The 22836-nt window shown below is 33.1% G+C and overlaps 2 protein-coding genes across 3 annotated transcripts in view; one reads left to right on the top strand and one right to left on the bottom strand.

The window, feature by feature from the left end:
* Positions 1 to 626: 626 nt before the first annotated feature.
* Positions 627 to 18103, top strand: LOC132718050 (uncharacterized). Of its 2 annotated transcripts, XM_060701658.1 has the most exons (15): positions 627 to 643; positions 1037 to 1193; positions 3047 to 3200; positions 4879 to 5066; positions 5924 to 6082; positions 7432 to 7541; positions 8261 to 8372; positions 9613 to 9725; positions 11443 to 11560; positions 12230 to 12342; positions 12537 to 12744; positions 13323 to 13362; positions 14174 to 14214; positions 15612 to 15726; positions 16541 to 18103. In XM_060701658.1, exons 2-15 carry the CDS (start codon positions 1118 to 1120, stop codon positions 17802 to 17804), a joined length of 2811 nt encoding a protein of 936 aa, XP_060557641.1. In that variant the 5' UTR covers positions 627 to 643; positions 1037 to 1117; the 3' UTR covers positions 17805 to 18103. The 2 variants fall into 2 exon arrangements, with proteins under 2 accessions (XP_060557641.1, XP_060557642.1); XM_060701659.1 differs by lacking the exon at positions 627 to 643 and having other exon boundaries at positions 809 to 1153.
* Positions 18104 to 20299: 2196 nt separating this feature from the next.
* LOC132718033 (major facilitator superfamily domain-containing protein 6-like) overlaps positions 20300 to 22836 on the bottom strand; it is a 30037-nt gene continuing 27500 nt past the window's right edge. The window contains exon 6 of the mRNA XM_060701637.1: positions 20300 to 21715. Coding sequence (XP_060557620.1) covers positions 21656 to 21715 — 60 coding nt within the window. The 3' untranslated portion in view covers positions 20300 to 21655. The remainder of the gene's footprint in view (positions 21716 to 22836) is intronic.

The raw sequence follows: 22836 nt of genomic DNA, 5'->3' as shown, positions 1-22836 counted from the left end.
CTGAATAGTTCCTTATGCCTGTGGGAACGACGTCGCAGAAATAGCCTCGTTATCATAATGCATCAAGTCCTAAAATACTGTAAATTGGTACTATTGTAGAAACTTGTTTTTGTATTTTTTTTTGTTGGTATAAGATAATAATTGTAAGCACGAAAACGGGATGTGATTGTGTAGATGTGATATAAGTATGTCAAGATGGCAAACAAGGTAATGGTTGGGTTCTTAGATTGAATTTAATCTAATTCTTATAAACAAGGAAAATTAGAATATATGTTTTTATCAAAAATAATATTCTTTATTTAAAACGGTACTAAGTATTTTAAGTATAGAGGAAAATGGATTAATAACTAAGTGTTACGCGTTGTAACTGTATTATGCGACAGTAGAGATACCAACATTATTTTATTAGTAACCTGACCTCTTAAACAATGTTCACACTTTAAATAGAAGATGCGTAGGTATAATTGTCAACTTCCGGAAGGATAAGTTTCAGTATTAGGGCCGGGATAAAAAGTATTTGTTTACGGATTAATATAAAATCCATTCGAAACATCGCGCCGAAAAATGTCTGAAAAAGACGAGTAGTTTCGATCGGATCACTACCTTGGTTTTATAATTTAATTGGAGGAGGTCATAGTGAGAAGTATGTATGTTATTGTTGCGATGATTTGTAACGTTTAGTCCCGATACATGCATTTACTTACATCTTAAAGTTAATCCCTTCTAATGCAATACATTTTCTCTCTCAAAATAACAATAGTGAAAATATGAAAAAATATAGAACGAGATATAAACTATTTGTAAATAGTATTCAAATTTAATTCCAATATCATGTTTGTTGATGCTAAAAGTTAACAAAATAACACATAGAACCCAACAGTTTTATCGCCAATACTTGAATATTTGTGGTAGAAAAATGTGATATATTTCTAGAAAGGAAGAAGAATTGATTTAACAAATGACTATAACGATATTGAATTGTAAATTTGAATAATATTTGTTATCCCGGTATTATACACAATATAACTTTCTACAGATAAAATCATTTCCTCCAACAATGAAGAGTATCCGGAAAATGTGAAACAGGGAAGCTTTTAGTCTACGAGTGTGTGTAATAATGATGAGGACATTGTTTATATATGGACGAATTTTCGTGAGTATTTTAGCTCAAGGATTAATAGGAAATGCAAATGGTAAGAATTTCTATTTTTCAAAAAACAATTTACTTTTCCTGCCGTATAAGCCTTTATTTTTATTGTTTTTGTTCTAGTGATAGTTGTTTCAACATAAAATAATGGTGGCTGATTTACGCCATGTCGTATTTCGCTTTTCAGCCATGAAAATGTAAAAAAATCCAACAACAAAAAACAAAAACAAAAAAAACCCACTAAAATACGAAAAAGTATTATTCAAAACTTTGTATTTCGCATATGCAAAACAACGAAAGGACGATAAAATCATGGGTAAATAGGACGTATAGATGTGTCGTGTAATTTGTATTACTTCTGTCGTGTCATTTTTGTATTTTCTGATCGTAAGATCAGTAAATACATAGCTAACACCCACGGTCTAACACCAAATTTCCTAACAGTCCTAACAACGCAAAGTAGTTCTCACTCAAAACTGCTTAAAAACCAGCAATTTAAAAGAAAGAATAATTTTTAATGTAGGCATTTAACGAATTACAGTGCATTAAAAGTTTAGATTAGTCAATAGAAATATGAGGTTACAATCACAAATTTCGCGGATGAATATCTTTTTTACCCAATGAAAAATGTTCGGCTATTTCCGTTAAGCTTCGGATTATCATGAATATCATTTTAATCAATGAAAATGCTATTTTTAGCTATGCCAATAACCGAATACTCCAGAGCGTAGTACACAAATAAATCTGACTGTCGAGTAGTGGAATATATACATGTCGGACTGTTTTGGCGAGAAGATTTTCGATAAATTATTTTCATCAGTGTTAAACTGTAACAATATCAGATACTAGTCTAACCTGCATGATTATTTTACCTTGACCTTTATACTATCAGTACTATTCCATTAATGCTTGAATGGTCAGGCGATTCCCGCCACTAGCCACTTCTGAGATTAAACTTGAAAAGCTCACATAGATCTGTGTTCTTACTTCAATCTATTCACATTTGTGAATTACTGAACTCCGTATCCATAATAAATATACGTACATAAATTACACAAGAAATATTACAGTTAAACAACACGTTTATCGTGAACAAAATACCTCGTAATTAATAAGGATTACAAACACGAAATGGAAATTCTCAATTTAGAATTACATAATGTATTCGTTTTTATTCAAGGTTCATATGTATAACTTCGCCGTGGTGCAGAGGTAAGCGGTCTCGTTGAGGGTGTGAAAGGCCTATGGTTCAAATTCTAGTCGAGGCAATTCTATTATTTTTTTTTTCATGCAAAATTCCATATGTAAATCTCAAACTGTTATAGAAGAAAATCAAAACGCTGTCGCTGCGTAAGATGAATAATAGTATATAAAACTAAACGTATACAGGAAAGTACATACAGATAGTCAGTATGATTTAGATTGCAAAGATCAGAAAATACCATAGAGCTGCAGCCCTTTGATTTATTTCGCGGTGAAATTGAATCAATGATGCACGAAGATGCGCGTCTGACTTTTCGTGGCGATTACGACATGGTGTAAATCAGCCACCATATAATATAGATATTAGTCAACTGCCTGCAATTCTTTTTATAAAACCTTTTGATTTGAATGAATAAGACTTAAAATGCAACTTAAATGCTCGTTGAACAGACGCTTATTGTTTTAAATGCCATATTGTTAAAACTTCCTTTAATCCTATTCTTCCTTGATGATTTCTAAATTTGGCTGACTTCTAATTGGTGGGTTCTGTAACAAACATTTTTAGTTGTTTTGAATTGACATCACATATAACATGTTGTTAATTAACTTCTCTCTTAATAATTATTCCCATGAATATTCTACATTATATATGGTCACTGCATTGAAAATATCTATGTGACTTTTTACACTTGCTAGGTTATTGCTCGGAATACCGGCTTATTGAAGGGTACAAATCATACAAGGGTATATCATACGAGGGTATATTAGAAGTGAAATATAATCAGACATGGGTCAATGTTTGCTTTGAAAACGTAACTGACACGGATGCTGAACATATATGTAAACAAGTGTAAGTAGATATGTAAAAACGTGTATGAATATATATACACGTGTATGTATGTATGTATACATGTAATCACGTGTATGTATGTAGACATGTTAACACGTGTTTGTATGTACATATGTAAACACGTGTATGTATGTATGTATGTATGTATGTACGTATGTACGTATGTACGTATGTACGTATGTATGTATGTACGTACGTACGTACGTACGTATGTATGTACAAATGTATGTATGTATGTATGTACAAATGTCTGTCTGTCTGTCTGTCTGTCTGTCTGTCTGTCTGTCTGTCTGTCTGTCTGTCTGACTGTCTGTATGTCTGTCTGTATGTATGTATGTATGTATGTATGTCTGTTTTTTTTTGTTTTGGGTTTTACGTCACATCGACACAGTATAGGTCATATCGCGACGTTCCAGCTTTACTGGTGGAGGAAGACCTCAGGTGCCCTTCCGTGCATTATTTCAGGCACGAACGGGCACCTGAGTAGAACCACCGACGTTCCGTAAGCTAGCTGGATAGCTTCCTCACATGAAAGAATCCAAAGTCCCTGTCGGGATTCGAACCCACAGCGGTGAGGGGCAAATGGTATGTATGTCTGTATGTATGTATGTATGTATGTATGTATGTATGTATGTATGTATGTATGTATGTATGTATGTATGTATGTATGTATGTATGTATGTATGTATGTATGTATGTATGTATGTATGTATGTATGTATGTATGTATGTATGTATGTTTGTAAACACACGTATGTATGTAGATATTTAAACACGTGTATATGTATGTAGACATGTTAGCACGTGTATGTATATAGATATTTAAACACGTGTATGTATGTATGTAGACATGTTAGCACGTGTATGTATGCAGATATTTAAACACGTGTATGTATATAGATATGTAAACACGTGTATGTAAAGAACATTTTAAGCTTTCAGGGATAAAGTCTCCTAATATGAGACCATGAATTATGATGGCATATTTCTGTCAACAGACATCACTTAGTTATCACTTCAAATAGCAGTCTGACTTGTTCATAAGATTAATAACATAATTATATCGCGGTCTGTTTGCTATGATGTTGAAAATTTACAAAATTCCACTGATATTTGTTTAAATGGGTTAAAACAGATTTTCCGGAGTTTATCTGTTCACAAATTGATACGGAACTAATTTTTTTCCTTACCCTGCTTATTATCTTACATGAATTTGTCCAGCTTGTATTTTGGAGCTGCCGAGTAATGAAGCTAATATTTCTTTTTAAGGCTGTTTACCCAATAGGAGCCTACACACTGATTTCTTGCTTCGGAAATGAAGAAAGTATTTTAATTCTATATAAAGAAAACCCAACAAAAACATGGCGGCTGGCGTGCCCCGTAGGCGCCCCTTTTTGCGTCTTTTGTCGTCCATTTTATTATCATGTGGTATTAAGGTCTCCATTTTGATTGACAAGTCTTGAAAATTGTACATGTCGCCGTCCAGGAACAGTGACAATAATGATAGTTAGTTATAGTTGATCAACCAACAGAATAAAGTCTGACCCACCATTAATTCCATTAGTAAATTATTGATTTGACAAAATATTCTGAATCTTTAAGGCTTTTTTGTACGGTATAACGAAGGTTATTTTTAAAGAAAAAAATTGTTGATTTTTATTTTTTGAATATAATTTAAGTACACGAGAGGCAGTACAACTAAAAGAACACAAATACGGTGATGACGTGTTCAGGAAACGTGTACGTGAGAAAAGGAGCATATTTTACCGGCGTTGTCAAGAACGTATGTCTTCTGAAAATAGTGAAATTTACAACTACCAATGTAACAATGTATTAAGCATTTGTTGTTATAATGATGAGTACCCAGGTTTGTTTATTCTTATTTTGTTATCTTATCTAATAAATGATTAATACGACGAGTAAATGTTTTGTCACATAATGGGAGACCACCACCACCACTACCACCACCACCACCACCACTACCACCACCACTACCACCACCAATACCACTACCGCCACCACCACCACTACCACCACCACCACTACCACTATCACTACCACCACCACCACCATCACCACCACCACCACTACCACCACCACTAATAATAATAATAATAATAACGATAATAATAATAATGATGATGATGATAATAATAATATTAATAATAAATATTTTATTTCAAGAACTCAACATACAAGTGTACATAGTTAAAAAACTTGAATATATCTTATTTTCATATGGCCTTCCACAAAAGAAAAAAGGAGTTATTCAGGAGATATTTATCATATCTATGTATAACAAGAAAAAAAAAACATTAGACCTCTCTTTATTAATATATCGATTTAATGGTTTAATAAATAAATTGATAGTTATTTTATATAACTTTCTATGAGAACGACAGACACTCATGATTAATATAGACTATAATGACGTTTTATGAGCGTTTTTTTCTATGATGTTCTGTAAATAAACTGTGTGAAGTTGGCAAAACTTCGGCTGGTCGACATGAAAAAAACAAAAACAATTTTCAATATATCGAACGGCGAACGCTATACGCCATCATGTAATAACGCTCAAATACCAAATAGTATTCATATCAACAAGGTAATGTAAACATTGAAAATATCAGAGACATTTTATGTGAAAATATCAAAAAACGTTTATTTGGTGAGTAAAAGTTATAGTTAAAGTTAATTATTTAGTTTGATGCCATATTATTTTAGACCCATGTAGTAACAACTGGAGTGAAACTGTGGCGTCACCCTGGTTTAAAACAGCAAGACGCAAACGCAAAAGTGTACAGCCTGGATACGATCAACTTCTCAAATATAACTATACAGACATAAACATAATGAAATCATGGACAAAATCTGCTCTTAAAGGTATATATATTTATCATTCATGTATCCTGAACAAGTTATCTGTTAACACATGCGCGTGCATTTATGCAGATTCACGCTGTTGCAGAATAAAATGAATCGTTTGTTTTGTTGTTTTTTTTGTGTGTTTTTTTTCTTTTCTTTTTTTTATTGACGTTGATATCTTTAATAGCATAACCACAGCATGTAAGAATGTGTTAATTGCAGTATTCACACGTATGCTCAGGCGGAAGAAAACCAAAAATAAATTCTTATTAGATAACGAAGCTGTAAACAATTCCCGGTTATTTGATTTTACATTGCAGTATTTATTTTTTTATTAACTGTTAGCCAATTATAAAACAAACTGTAAATATAATCAAGGAATTCGTTAAGATATTTATATGTAGCATTATGTGTCAAGTTAGCTTGCTAAATGAACAAACGCATTATAAAATGCTAACATCACAAGTCAATTTCCTGTTATCACAAGAAAGATACAAATTAAAGGTTCCCAAGAAGGTACAGTGATCGAAATTTACACGTGCTTGTAACTGCATATATACATATTGAATTTTATAGCCTTACAAAGCACGACACAATGATTTTTTTGTATCTACTGTGCGAAAATTACCATGCAAAAAATGAATAACTTTGTACGAACGCTTTTGGTACAAAACCGGTTTTGTACGATTCGAGCTGTATATGTGGTATTTTCAAATCTAGCAAACCACTCTAGATAGGTAAAACTTCTAATGGTAGTTTTTGTAGTTTATACCCCGAATTTAACACAATTCAGCCACCGGCAGGGTGTCAAGCAGCTTACCACTAATGGTGCATTAACTTCCGCAAGGATATGGTATTCTGCTGTACATGAGCAGAGGTACAGTGCGAATGTTCATGATCAATCACAACGAAAATTACCTGCACCGTCCGGGAATTGGGACGCCCGATGCACGGTCATAGGCTCTATCAATTGTATAACTTCTTTGATGCACTGAGTATAGGTTAGAGTGCATATTGGGTGTTCTTCGTAAATAAGAAAGCTAAAAAGGAGCGGAGCTTGCGAAGCGACTGTAGCTTTCTTATATACGAAAAACACACAGTATGCACTCTAACCTATACTTAGTGCTCGCCATTTTTTTAAGTGATTGGCTTAAAAAAAATGGCGAGCACTAAGTTGATAAAGATATCGCAGTTCCGTATCGCAGTGTCACAGGTTTTCGTAGCTTCGCCACCATCTACTCACGGTCGATATCATGTGCTCATTTACCAAGTTGTTAAATATGGTTTAATATACTTTATGATAATGCACTTACATTGAACACATAATTTATACACACATACATACATAACCTATTTTTCAATTCCAGAGATTTGCTATCATCAAGAAACAAACAACAGTCATGAAGGAAACTTTAATTGTTCAAACACGTGCGACGTGATACAAGATCTGGTCTTCGTGATGATTAGCACACATAATGTAAGTGTTTGACATTTGAAATGTTTTTCCTTAAAGCTTCAAACTCCTGCTTGTAAATGCATGCACTATACTTTTTCAGATGGAATATTGTAATTCAAGACTCAAGCAATACAAAGTATGAGTAATTTCATATGTCAAGTTTCTGATTTAATAACTTCTAGAATAATTGTTTACATTATATGTTTACAAAAAAAAGTTTGTCAAATCTCAATTATCAATTTCAATTCAAGATTTCAGCTAATAATTAGGCTTTGATAGAAGTAGGAGATATTCCTTTTTATATGTCAAGATTCTGATTTGAATAAATCTAAATAAGTGACTGTATCACAGGCGTTCGCCTCTAATTGTCAAATTATCATGAAATAATCTCCCCTTAATTCTTCCTACTATGATACTTTGATAATGCATATGTCAAATAAGTAGAAGGCCCTCGCTGCTGTCATTTGATTTATTTATCCGATGATCATCTCAAATTCGCCAAAATTTATTTAACTTATTAAGATCATTATTGCGAACTGTGCACCCCCCACCCCCCCCCACCCCCAAAAAAAAAAAAAAAAAAAAAAAAAAAAAATGTTTTGTAACGTATTGACGATTTAATTGACATATATGCATTTTCAAAGAATTATTTGACGATTTTCAGCGGTATCTAAATATATTACAGACACAATTTACTGACATGAAGATTTTACTCTGCATTTATAAATTTTCATTCTCAGAAAACATGCTGCATGTCAGCCAAAGACTATGAAAACGTCAAAAGAAACGTTTGTTCGGTCAAAAACCTTACAGTTGTTGATGGACCAATTGCTGAGGATATACAATGTCTCCGTAAGTCATCTGAACCGTTTTAGTTTGAATCCAGTGCTATCAGTCATATTAAACTGGTACACAGCTGAACCCATGTCAATATAATCACGCGGCAATTTCTCGATATAGGATCACGTGTCCTGTCTCATAACATACGTCATATCACGTGTCTTATTTCGTGATTGAAAATTGGAAAAAAAAAAACGTCGATAGACAACTTTGCGACATTTATTCGACATACCGGTTATGTATATGTTAGAGTGCATATTGGGTGTTCTTCGTAAATAAGAAAGCTAAAAAGGAGCGGGGCTTGCGAAACGACTGTAGCTTTCTTATTTACGAAGAACATCCAATATGCACTCTAACCGGCTTAGTGCTCCGCCAACTTGCGTTTTATAATATAAAACGTCCAGTTTATATAAAATCTGTTCTATTAAGATTTGTAACATGAAAATTTGAAAAATCCTCGTCGGTGTGGCTTAAAAAAATTGGCGAGCACTAAATCTTTATTGCGTTTCTTTGCCATGTGTTCTTCTGAATTGTCAAAATGCATAGAGGATATTTGTTTGTTTTGCATGTAAGATTGAAATATAATTTCACTGAGTGAACACCAGATGCAATATTTTCACGAGTGGCGTAGCTACGAGTGAAAATATAATAGTAGGTGTTCACGAATAAAATATATTTCAATCTTATATGTAAAACAAATAAATTTTCTTTTTATTTCATGCTTTTTAAGTGATTTTAAGAATTTTTTTACTGATTATGCCGCGTAACGTCGGGCATTCTCCTTTTTGACATCATCACATTATGACGTCACATCATCAATTTTTAAATATAGTTCTGTTAAATTTCTCTAATTTTGTTACATTTTTAACATGATGTATGGTGACATCGACTTTATTTTCCTAAAGAAGCAAAAATTTACGCATGACGGCATTTATTTCAGCCTGTTATTCCATTTAGTTATGATTTTCTTTTCATTCGCATTCAGATATAGTTCGGCTACAGTGAAAATTATATTTTATAAATTTCACTAGTGGTTAATCAGAATACAATCATCTGATATATTACAATAAAACACTGGAAAGCATGAAATGCATTGAAATAAATATCACCGTTTCGTACCATACTGCTCCATATCAGGTCTTCGCCTCCACCAACTTGCGGCCGTGATCACGTCTTCAGTTAATACCATTATGTATACGTTATTACTATGTCCTTACGTTGCATACTTATTATATACAATAATCAATTACAGAGGAGAAATGTGATGAACGAGACACAACCAACAGCCACAAAGGAAGTTATAATTGTTCAAACATGTGCAATGTGACCCAAGAACTGGTCTCCGTGATGTTTAGCGCAGAAAATGTAAGTGTTTAACATTTGAAATGCTTTTCTATGAAGCTATAATTTCCTGCTTGTCTTAAGTAAATGTATACTCTATACTTTTTCAAACGGAATAATCTAAATTAATTATCTTAATTCAAGATTCAAGTATTAAGTTAATTTTATGACAAGTATGAGTAATTTCATATGTCAAGTGTCTGATTTAAATCAAGCTGATTTGAAGTAACTCGTCGTTGTTTCGTCCGCTGTGAATATATAACAGGCATTTTCAATAATTTCATATATTGCAATAGCTGTTGAAAGCGGCAATCTTTTTTCTATCTGCCAAAATATTAATCTTGCAAACTAAATATTAGAGCATGCATGCGCTTCTACGTAGACAAGCATGTATATTCTCGTTTCATGATTGAAACAGAAGCACCGCTTAGACGGGGCAATATTCGCCCGAATGCAAATTTGTCTGAGTAAACAAAAACGAAAAAAAAATAATAGAGAACAGGCTTATTCACGAAACTTGACCTAAAATGTTTTATCTTAATTATAATTGTAGTTTTAAGTTTTCACCACTAAATGGTCCCGCTGGTTGCAGCATGTTTTACCCTTGACACATGATTCTTTAAACTTTTGAAGAGGTATACTAGACATGCTACGTACCAGATAGCTTAGCTCTAGGCACTTTAAGTACATAGAAGAAGACTTGTTCATACAAATCAAGTGGATCGTGGGGTAACAAATACTAACCCGAAGGAAGTGATATACATGCATATCAGTTTATTGAGGTACTCAAGGCATTTCAACATGTAAATATTTAAGCGCAGGACATTTGAGAACGTCAAAATAACACTTCAATGTATTTTCTTATACGTGGAATCAAATGACCCCCGGGGCCAATATAAACTGAATGAGAATGATTATTTATATCAGATTTAATAACGCCCAAAATGAGTGTAATGCTACAAGCTAAATATCTCTACTCTTGGCATTTTAGTTTCACAAAATATAACTTAAAAATGTATGTCACTAAATAAGTCTATGCAATTCAAGGGACCCATGGGGTTGGATAGAAATGATTAACAGTATTTGTGTAGATATAAAACATGCCAAATGTATTTGCTATTGGCATTGTTGTTTCACACTTAAATGTATATTTCTATATAAGTCTAAAAATCAAATGACCCCCGGGTTAGGGCCAAAATTGGCCCAAGACATATGATTAATATCAATTTTGTGTAGTTTTACAAGGCAACGCTTTATGTCAAATATCTTATCTCCGGGCTTTGAAGAGTCACACAAGAAAGCTCAAACGGGTTGTCCTAAATAATGTTTCTATAAATCAAGTATCCCTCAGGAGGAGGGAAAGGATCAATTTATCACAGAAAGCCAAGACCTACGTTCTGCAAATTGCCAAATTTTAAGTAACAATTATGTCCAATAAATTTTATTGCCTTCTATCTGTTCAAAAGATACAGAGCGGACACGGAATTTTGAAATTCATTGTGATCTTGACTTTGACCGTGTGAAGTTCAAGCATTCGCTCTGCACATCTCATTATGGTCAACAATTCTGCCAAGTGGTTTCAATTTTCTAGGTACAGAGCAGGCACAAAAATGCTAACAGACGGACAGACGACCAGGTGCATAACTATTTACGCCGAAACTTTTCAGACACATAAAAACAACGGTACCTAAATATATAACTGACATATTTACTGACATGTATTTTTATAATTCATTCTTAGAAAACCTGCTGCATGTCAGCTCAAGAGTATGAAAAAGTAAAAAGAGGCGATTGTTCTGTCAAAAACCTTACAGTTGTAGATAGACATCCCACAAAGGATGTTACGACGGGATGTGTTCGTAAGTTATTATATGACGCAATATCTTATGAAATATTTTTGGAATTTATAAAGATAAAAATATATTATTGTTGATTCTCAAAGAGTTGTAATATATAACGTCTCTGTTAATTATGCATCATTTACTTTTAGGAAATATACAAACATATATGTTTTATACAACCAATTTTGAACTATTCTTTAAAAAAAATCTACCAATAATTTTGTAAACAACAGACAGCATAATATATAGATTTATACACTTTAAAAGTCCAATATACTCAAGAAACGCTTTTAGTTTCATTACTTTAAAGCTTTATATTTGGTTCACTTTTATAATTACAAAAAAAAGTCAACAGTTGCTAGAACCGTCTTTCTTTGTTGTTGCTTCTTGGCGATAAATACACTTATGTGATTATTTTGTATGAAAGTCAAAATACTATACTTTGCTTCCATTTTGCTACTGTTATGACAAGCTAGTGTAAATTTAGTACTACTTCCTTCGAGTAATTAGTCGATACAGTATTAATGTCGTAGTTTCGAATCAAGCCTTAACAATTTCGTTGCCATATTAGGCCTTCGCCACCATCAACTTACGGCCGTGATAACGCCGACAATTACTACTGTATACGTTATTATTAATATGTTACACATTGAGTTTATACACATATAACATAATAATCCATTACAGAGGAGAAATGTGACCAACAAGAAAAAACTGAAAGTCATACCGGAAGTTTTAATTGTTCAAACACGTGCAATGTGACACAAGATCTGGTCTTTGTGTTGTTTAGCACAAACAATGTAAGTGTTTTATATTTTTCCCTAAACCTTTTATTTCCTGTGTGCATACTAGTGTGTGTTTTCTATAATAAATACATTCACTTTTTCGTTATAAAAATATTAATAATTGAAATTATCTAAATTACAACAGTGTCTAAGTAAATAATCGGCGTGTAATGTTGATTTATTTTTTGTTTGTTTTATTTCTATCTCAGAAAACTTGCTGCATGTCAACAAAGGAATATGAACAAGCAAAGAAAGACAATTGTTCTGTCAGAAAACTTACAGTTGAAGATGGACCAGTTTCTAAGAACTTTACGCTACGATTTTGTTTAGCTGCTGAAGTGATTAATGGGACGTTGTCCGTGGCAATAGAAGAGTGTAGCCGCTACTATCAGTCGTTCAATATCTCGGTAGATCGGGGTACAGTCCGCTTGATTTTTTTTTACATAATTAGTTCTTGCGAACCCATACCTTTGACCCATAGACAACCAAATAAATTCGAAAAAGATGAAATATGAATAAACATTAGTCGGGGTTTACATTTCACTTTGATGTTTATTTATGTTGGAAAATATTAACTATACAAAAAGTTCCGCACATATATATTTGTTCAGACAAGGAAAGGAAAAAGGACTGCTAAAACAGATACATGATAAGGAATCTAAGTTAAATTGTAATAGTTTAAGTATGTTTCGACCACAGCTGCCTAGGTCTCGTGACGCGGATTTAACATTTCCTACAATACTTTTATATTAATTTGCTAATGCTTTGAAAACATTTTACTATACTTTTTTCTAGCTTTATTGGCCTCCCCATGAGAAAACCAACGTAATGCAAAAATTTCACATTTTAAGTTTTTACAATTTTATGGAAATACGATAATTCCACACCGACACCTGCCTTTTTATTTTATAACTTGTTTCACGTGATTTTTTGCAGCAGGAAGGCGCTAAAATTTTAAATAATCACACAACCATTGAATACTTTTTCAATTTCAGAAAAAAAGATTAGGACAAAAAGCAATACGACAGAGAGAAGGTAAGAACTGGTAATATATTATACTGTTCATTGATGCATCTGTCTTTGTGAATTAATAGAAATAATATTTTGTACGACTACTTCTTAAACAATATTTTGTTGTTCAATACGAAGGGTGCGTTACTTATGCAACCTCACCTTGCATTTCTAAATCGTATTGCACGTGTTAGAGTGCTTCTCAAAGGTGAATTCAATGTGGTAAGAGTGTAAAGCAGAACGTGCTATCATGTGGTTTGAGGGAGTGAAGAAGAAAACATGATCAATTTTAGGCCCATAAAATAGTCCTTGCAATTACGTTAGATCTCGGTCTTCAAGTCTTGTCCAGGCATTTTTACGGAATAACAAAGTATCGAGCTCACAAGTCCAGGAAATAAAAGCCCAGCAGTGTTTTACATAAACAAGAGACTGCTCTTTACAATGTTTATATCCCGTTTCTTATTTAAGCCTGTTCCAACCCATCATTTCTGATAAACGTTGCCATGTATCTTCATTAAGAAGGTACCGGTATATCACGGCCAACACAACGTGACATTAAATCTGTTTCAATCACATCGACAAAGCAAATTCGACTTTCCAGATTTACTGTTTGAAGAGGATCTCAACCGTCATTTGTCATTGTGCATTTTCCAAACATAAATGTGCACCTGAGTTTAACCACTAACCTTCCGTAAACTAGCTTTTTACGAGATATCTTGGACATTTTTACTTGTACAGAAAGAATGACGTTTTTCTTTGCAAACATTTATGTCACCACGAAGACTATGAATATATCATAAATATTTTCATGTCTGAAATATAATTTTATTTCCAGTAAAAGTATAACAACAGGGGAATCACAGCAAACAGACGCTGGTAGGTTTCTTACATGATGTCTAAGCCAAATGTTTATTGTATGTATTCAATTTCCGACGAAGGAAATAACTTTTTAATACACCTTTTGATACGATTGTAAAAAAACTGAAATGTAATGGTATCGCACCCGCTGGGCTTCATATGCACGGAGGAGTTTAAAAAATACTTGATACAAATGATCATAATGCGCGCATCTAACTCTAAAGGTAAAAGTTAGCACTTAGAGTTCACAGGGACACACTTGTTCGCAGCAAAACTAATCTTATAAGAGGGATTTTCTTAAAATATATTTTATAATAATTGTTCACCAGAATGAGCTAGAGTTTCGCACTAAATATTTGGGCCCTTTTGACGAAGTTCTCGGTAAATGTAACGGTAATGTCTAGGGTCAGATGAAAATATGAAAATGTATGTAGGTACAATGTTGCAGTCTTGAAGTGAAGCATTATATCACAAATGATCCTGAGACTGAATATCACCAACATAATCTAGGTAAACATTTGTAAGGTCAAGGTCTCCAGAGATGGTTAAATATGAAGATGTTGTACAGAGCATACCTTGCATTGAAGTATCTTAGTTAACTTCTCATTAAATTTCAACATCACGAGACGGAGTGTTGCACATAAGAAGCAGGTCTTATGGCCAGGTCACACTTAATGATAAGAGTAAAACACATGTCTATCTTGAAACTATAACATACATACATACATACATATATACATACGTACGTACGTACGTACGTTACGTACGTACGTCCGTACATACATACCCTAACCCTCTCTGATTTCCTTTCCTGAGGCATTGTTCAATTCAAACAAATAACAAGTTAACTACCTTATAAGAAGCAGGTCAAAAACAATATATAAATAACTGGTCCCTGCAACTTTCTAACTCATCGTGATAAATGTAGACCGCTCCACAAACAAATGAAAACTTCTGTAGCATAAGACGGGCACAGTAAAACCCTATGGTAACTAGATAAACAGACTGACGAAAAAAGATCTGTATCAACCAAAATGTGTCTAATAACTGTAAAGACCGCGAAAAAATGACTGAATTTAGAAAACAACTAAATCAGTGACCCGAAAAATACAAATACATAAAGAATGACCCAACAGGTTAACCAATAAAAATTTCTGTATTGTATCGGTAATTAATAGATTTTAGATAAATCGAAAATACTCTAAATGTTAAACATTCTGAGGTGCATAGTTGTGCGCAAAATTAAGGTCATTTTGGTCAAGGCCTAGGTCGTATGAAAGGTTTCCTGTATATTGATTAAAAAAAGTAATGTTAAAAGATTATCTTTGTCGATTTTTTGATATGCAATTTAAATATCACATTCAGAAAGTATTGTAGGCTCATCTTAAAGGAAATGTTTTAATTATCATTTTCAGATGCTGCAACTAAAATTGAGCCATTTAACACGGTGTTTATTGCGGTAATAGTTACTGTGTCTATTTTTGTTGGAGCGTGTGTGGTGTTCGGTGTTATAGTTTGTCGTAAATTCAAGTAAGTTTACAACAAAAAACCTTATTCAGGCATGTGTTGATCAAATAATATTCTTAATATTGAGATAATTTTGGCCAGATATTCTAATAAATCTTTGCTTTTGAATTGACCCGATATCACTTTGAAATGCTGATTCTTTTGTCCATTTGTTGTTTTCGCTTTGATCACATGAATACTGTATTATTTAAATATTAGCCATGCTTGATTACTGAATACTGGGGATTTCAAGCTTATGGAACAAATAGGTTCGCTTTACTATGTTACATAATGCTTGCTTGTTGTGAGTAGTCGACAAAAGTAGCTTCGTGACACAAAGCGCCCATTGTACGAGAATATCTGAAACAGGGAAAGGTTGTCGAGCTTCTTCGCCCTTCTTATCCGCCAGATCTTTCCCTTTGTGACTTTTTCCTATTTCCGAGGCTCAAAAAACACCTTGCTGGAAGAAAATATCAAACTCGAAAAAAACTCAGTTCGGCTATTTTCAGTGTCTGGACAGTTTACCTCGAAAAGATAATGAAAACGTATTCAAAAATTTGATTAAAGATTTAAAACTTTGTAAACCATATGGTGGTGATTATTTTGAAGGGTTGAGATAATTTTTTGGCACTGTTTGTTATGCACTTCTGGAAATTGACCAGTTGCGCATTCATATTTGAACACCCCTCGTATTATGCTGTGTAAACATAGTTGTTTTCTTAAAATACTATTTCATTAACAATTGCAATGGTTTATTGTTCAAGCTCCATTCAAATCGTTTGTAATTTAGCATTCTATTGTGAATCCTAATGCATATTTTTTATTTCTTGAAATGCAGAAAAATTGAAAAAGTTCGCGAGAAGCAGCGGCCAAATTCCGTTGTTAATCGAGGATATGCCATGGAGGTGTTTTCCAATCAGCCGCAGTTAGACGATGAAGAATACACTTTAATATCAGACATGGAAGTTCAAAATATTTCAGCTGAGCAATTCATTCCTAAACTTCCTGATCGCGTTGTTGAAACTGACAATAGAATGAGAGATAAAAAAGCCGTCAAAGAGTCGGACGTAATAACAATTGCAGAGTACGGTGTTCCTTCAGATAATATTAGAGCCGAGTGTAAGATCTCACAAACTTCAAACTATTACATGACAACGTATGACGATCCTATTCGACTTAAAAGAAAAGAAGAACTTGATAATAATGATAAGTATAGTTGTAAAGATGACAATATGCATTCTAATGGTTCAGAGTTCGACAAAAGGGAAAGTGAAACAAATGTAGTACATTTAAAGAGACATTCTTTCAACAGTAATGTAGTTGATATACATAATGATTCAGCAGCAGATGAAAAAAGGTCCCCAGAAACGCGTGCATTTAGCTTGACAGAGAATAACGTTATCAGTGGTAAACTTGACTCTACACAGTCTGTTAAATCAGTACGTTCAAAACAAGATGAGGATGGGTATGAAGATGGTTTTGCACCGTTGAAACAGATTCCAGTTACTGACGAATCTAAGAATGATGGTGATCTTGAACCTGAATTAGAGAATAATACGAGTAAGTGTGAACAGAACAACGCTCATGATGGCGATGACTATGAAGATCCAGGGCTGATTGATGGTAAATACCGCAGCAACTATCCACCTAGCAAATTATTTGAGGAGCATGTATGCCTATCATGTCTTAAGCCGGAGCATTTGACACAACTTGGTATTAAGATTATTACAGATGATATGTACGAGAAAAGTAAAAACGTGCAAAGGTGTTTATCCGACCCCGTGCCAAGATCCTACTCTCGAGAAATCGACATTGACGGTTCTTGCTTTAGTGAACCCGACCGAAGCAATCATCCTAAACAGAAAGATATTGCTGATGATGAACAAGCAGACACCTTACAACAATTACATGTTGAGAAGAGAAAAAGAACTGGTTTAAATACAAGACGATGTAGCGTCTGTCATACAATATATGACCAGCTCGGAAATGTTAAGCTAAATGTTTGGGCTAAATGTACAGATAATGTGTATGACCAGTTTGGTAATATAAAACATTTCCAACATCGGAAACAAATCGGCGGGAAAAGGATGAATTCAAATTGACGGAAACAAGTTTTAGAGAAATAATACTAACATAATTACTAATTTATCACTTTTATATTATCTAAAATGTTCATGTATTAAAATTGTTGTAAAAAATATACGGTAGGGGATAAACAATGTATGTATCTAAACGTGTCTTGTCTTCATAATATCAAAATCTATTTATGTCAATTAATGTGTTTGCTTCAATTATTTCAGATGTCTTTGTCATTCTGTTATCATTAACATCAGATTCATATATTTTAAATTCATATTTGCAATTGTCATGTTTTTTAACCAGAATAGATATTTGAAATTGTCATATTCTTTTTTAGGAATACACATTTAAAATTGTTACATTTCTTTCCAGAATACACATTTGTAATGGTTACTTTTTTCCGGACTATACGGAATATACATTGTAAAATTATGTGTAAAAACTGACTGCTGTATTTATACCGGAATACTAAGTTGTATAGTTCTACCCTTGTATCAACCACAACTGAGCAATGAGTGTAAAATAACTTGCTCAAGGAAACAACCGCGTGTGCATGACGGGGTTTGTCCACACTTGAATATCGATCCCTAGATTACTAGTCTGATGCACATGATCTAATATTATCCCCTACCTGTCCCTATTACCTTCAAAATTATTATCTAAAGTCAATACCCACATTTGATATTCATTACAACAATAAAATGACACTATTACACAATTTTCATTTTACCTCTACAGTATTAGTTATACAAGGGCAGTAAATCTTTCGCCCTTCTAATGCTTTGATTCTACCCAAGTTTACATTCAATGTCATCACTCAACCAAATCTCTATATATTTTTAAAAACTTGGTCTCGATCAATAGAGTGTAGATATGTATGCAATGACTCTTCCATATTAAGCAGTGTTAAGTATTTTGTTTTATACGAACTCTGAAACAGCCGGTAACATGAAATCTGACAGAATCTGATTCACGTAAACATTGAAATTTTTCACTCACTCACTCGGCCATGCCGACAACTTTTGAACATACACTGTATACATGGTAACATTATTTGCAAAATGTTCACACGTTTAAACCACTAAAAATGTCTAAACGACCACAAAACAAACACACAAATAACACATTTTAAAACTTTATTTATATAGATCTAGATGATTTTTTATGAACCAATAACAACAATCAACAACTGATAAACAACCGGAAGGCATGCGTTTAGTGCAGATGTGGAGGAAAAGATGGAAAAAAAAAGAGTTCGACTTTTCGTCATTTGGAAAAAATTACCACTCGTCATTGATAAAGGAGACAATTTATATATCCGACAATCATTATGAGAAGTAAAGACTATGATGTAAAACAAGAGGACCATGATGGTCCTAGATCGCTCACCTGACCCATCGAGCTCATTCGAACAATTACCTGGACAAGCATTCTGACCAAGTTTCATGACAGGTGAGTCAAAAATGTGACCACTAGAGTGTTAACAAGGATTATCCATATTTGAGCAGTGTGACCTAGTTTTTTACCAAGGTCACCCATATTCAAACTTGACCTAGAAATCATCAAAACAAACTTTCAGACCAATTTCCAGGATACTTGGATCTAAACAGTAGCCACTAGAGTGTTAACAAGATTGTTTTATTTTTAGCTCCGGTGACCTAGTTTTTCATGCGAGATGACCCATGCTGGAACTCATCCGAGCAATTACCTAGACAAGCATCCTGGTCAAGTTTGATGATAATTGAGTCAAAACAGTAGCCACTAGAGTGTTAACAAAGATTTTTCTATTTTTAGATTCGGTGACCTAGTTTTTCATCCGAGATGACCAATGTTCGAACTCATCCGAGCAATGACCTAGACAAGCACCCTGACCAAGTTTGATGATGACTGAGTAAAAAATGTGACCACTAGAATGTTAACAAGGTTTTTCCATATTTGGGCAGTGTGACCTAGTTTTTGACCCCAAGTGACCCATATTCAAAATTGACTTAGAAATAATCAAAACAAACTTTCAGACTAATTTACAGGATATTTGAATTAAAACAGTAGCCACTAGAGTGTTAACAAGATTTTTCTATTTTTAGCTCCGGTGATCTAGTTTTTCATCTGAGATGACCCATGTTCGAACTAATTTGAGCAATTACCTAGACAAGCATTCTGACCAAGTTTGATAACAGTTGAGTAAAAAATGTGACCACTGAGGTGTTAACAAGGTTTTTCTATGTTTAGCTCCTGTGACCTAGTTTTTTTCATTCGAGATGACCCACGTTCGAACATTTATCCGAGCTAACACCTAGACAAGCATCCTGACCAAGTTTGATGATTATTGAGGCAAAAATGTGACCGCTAGAGTGTTAACAAGGTTTTTTTCTATTTTTAGCTTCGTTGACCTTGTTTTTCATCCCAGATGACCCATGTTCGAACTTATCTAAGCTATCACCTAGACAAGCATCCTGACAAAGTTTGATGATGATTGAGACAAATATAGGACCGCTAGAGTGTTAACATGGTTATTCTATTTTTAGCTCCTGTGACCTAGTTTTTCATCCGAGATGACCCATGTTCGAACTCATCCGAGCTATTACCTAGACAAGCATCCTGACCATGTTTGATGATGATTGAGGCAAAAATGTGACCACTAGAGTGTTAACAAGGTTTTTTTATTTTTAGCTCCGGTGACCTAGTTTTCATTCGAGACAACCCATGTTCGAACAAATCCGAGCTATCAACTAGAAAAGCATCCTGACCAAGCTTGATGATGATTGAGGCAAAAATGTAATCGCTAGAGTGTTAACAAGGTTTTTCTTATTTAAGCTCCGGTGACCTAGTTTTTCACCTAGACAAGCATCCTGACCAAGTTTGATGATGACTGAGGCAAAAATGTGACCGCTAGAGTGTTAACGAACAAGTGTGGACGGACGACGGACGACAGACGACGGACATTCAACGATCCTAAAAGCTCACCCTGAGCTAGCTCAGGTGAGCTAAAAAGTAAAAACAATAACGAAAACATTATATTTTAATAATAACTTTCAATTTATGATTTGAGAGGAGCTTAATTCCTTCCCAAATGAAATGAATTATTCACCATTCAGTTAATGCCGAAATATATAAACATATTAGCAAATATTTTAGAATAATTCCTAGAAGTTTTGAAAATCTCTCAATTATGTAAAAATAGAATATAAGAATGCCGTAGCCCATTCATGGTGTAAAAGCCATAAAATATCTGAAAACAGCTTATAGCTCGAATTAGAAATATGTGCATTCCACCAAAATGCTATTTGATGTATCTTACATTTCATTCTTAAAACTTTACAAAAAAGTGAGATGCATATCGAAATAATGAGACTAAAAGTATAATTATTCAGCCTGCCGTATGAAAGTCTTAGTTTGGTGCGCTTTTGACCTTTTACACTTTCACCTTGCCATATGAAAACCTTATTTTAGATAAACTTCCCGAGTTTAAAAATAATTAGACATTATTGAAACAACATTTGGCAGAATATAATTAAAGCAATATTTAAAAACATAACAATATAAAGAAATAAATAATGCGATTTCACTAGACCCCAACATACGCTGAGCAATTACATCATTTCAAGAGTGTGGAGTAGCAATCTTTATTGCATTCATTTCATGAAAATAAAATGTACATGTGTGTGTGTGTGTGTGTGTGCGCGCGCGCACGCGCGTGCGTGCGCGCGTGCTTGCTTGCGTGTGTGTGTGCGCGTGTGCATGTGTGAGCGCGTGATGAGGCAAACTTTTCGTTATCAGCATAGACCCGAAATGAAACATCGTATATTATATTTTGAAGGCTATCATCAATAAATGTTGCAAAATATGGTCAAACAATTTCATTTTACATTTGTGGTTATGCTTTATTTTCGTCGAGCTCTTCGTAGTTGCCAAACACATCCGGTTTTGTGGTGCACTGAAAATATAATAAAGAAAACGAGAAATAAATGACACGCAATTATATTTTCATTTACATTCAAGGTAAAAAATGTGCACACACACTTTTAAATAGTTGTAAAGTATTGTATATAAGATAAACATTGGCTTTAAGTATTGAATATAAGATAAACATTGACATTTAGTATTGAATATAAGATAAACATTGACATTAAGTATTGTATAAAAGATAAACATTGACTTTAAGTATTGTATATAAGATAAACATTGACTTTAAGTATTGAATATAAGATAAACATTGACATTAAGTATTGCATAAAAGATAAACATTGACTTTAAATATTGTATATCAGATAAACATTGACATTAAGTATTGTATATAAGATAAACATTGGCATTAAGTATTGTATATAAGATAAACATTGACATTAAGTATTGTATATAAGATAAACATTGGCATTAAAGTATTGTATAAAAGATAAACATTGACATTAAGTATTGTATATAAGATAAACATTGACTTTAAGTATTGTATATAAGATAAACATTGACTTTAAGTATTGTATATAAGATAAACATTGACTTAAAATATTGTATATAAGATAAACATTGACATTCAGTATTGTATATAAGATAAACATTGACTTAAAGTATTTTTTATAAGATAAACATTGACTTAAAATATTGTATATAAGATAAACATTGACTTAAAGTATTGTATATAAGATAAACATTGACATTAAGTATTGTATATAAGATAAACATTGACTATAAGTATTGTATATAAGATAAACATTGACTATAAGTATTGTATATAAGATAAACATTGGCATTAAGTATTGAATATAAGATAAACATTGACTTTAAGTATTGTATAGAAGATAAACATTGACTATAAGTATTGTATAGAAGATAAACATTGACTATAAGTATTGTATAGAAGATAAACATTGACATTAAGAATTGTATATAAGATAAACATTGGCATTAAGTATTGTATATAAGATAAACATTGACTATAAGTATTGTATATAAGATAAACATTGACTATAAGTATTGTATAGAAGATAAACATTGACTATAAGTATTGTATATAAGATAAACATTGACATTAAGAATTGTATTTAAGATAAACATCGA

Source organism: Ruditapes philippinarum, unplaced genomic scaffold (assembly GCF_026571515.1).
Source record: "Ruditapes philippinarum isolate M1 unplaced genomic scaffold, ASM2657151v2 ctg2215_1_1_1_1, whole genome shotgun sequence".
Classification (NCBI taxonomy): domain Eukaryota; kingdom Metazoa; phylum Mollusca; class Bivalvia; order Venerida; family Veneridae; genus Ruditapes; species Ruditapes philippinarum.
This window is presented reverse-complemented; position numbering and strand designations above follow the sequence as displayed.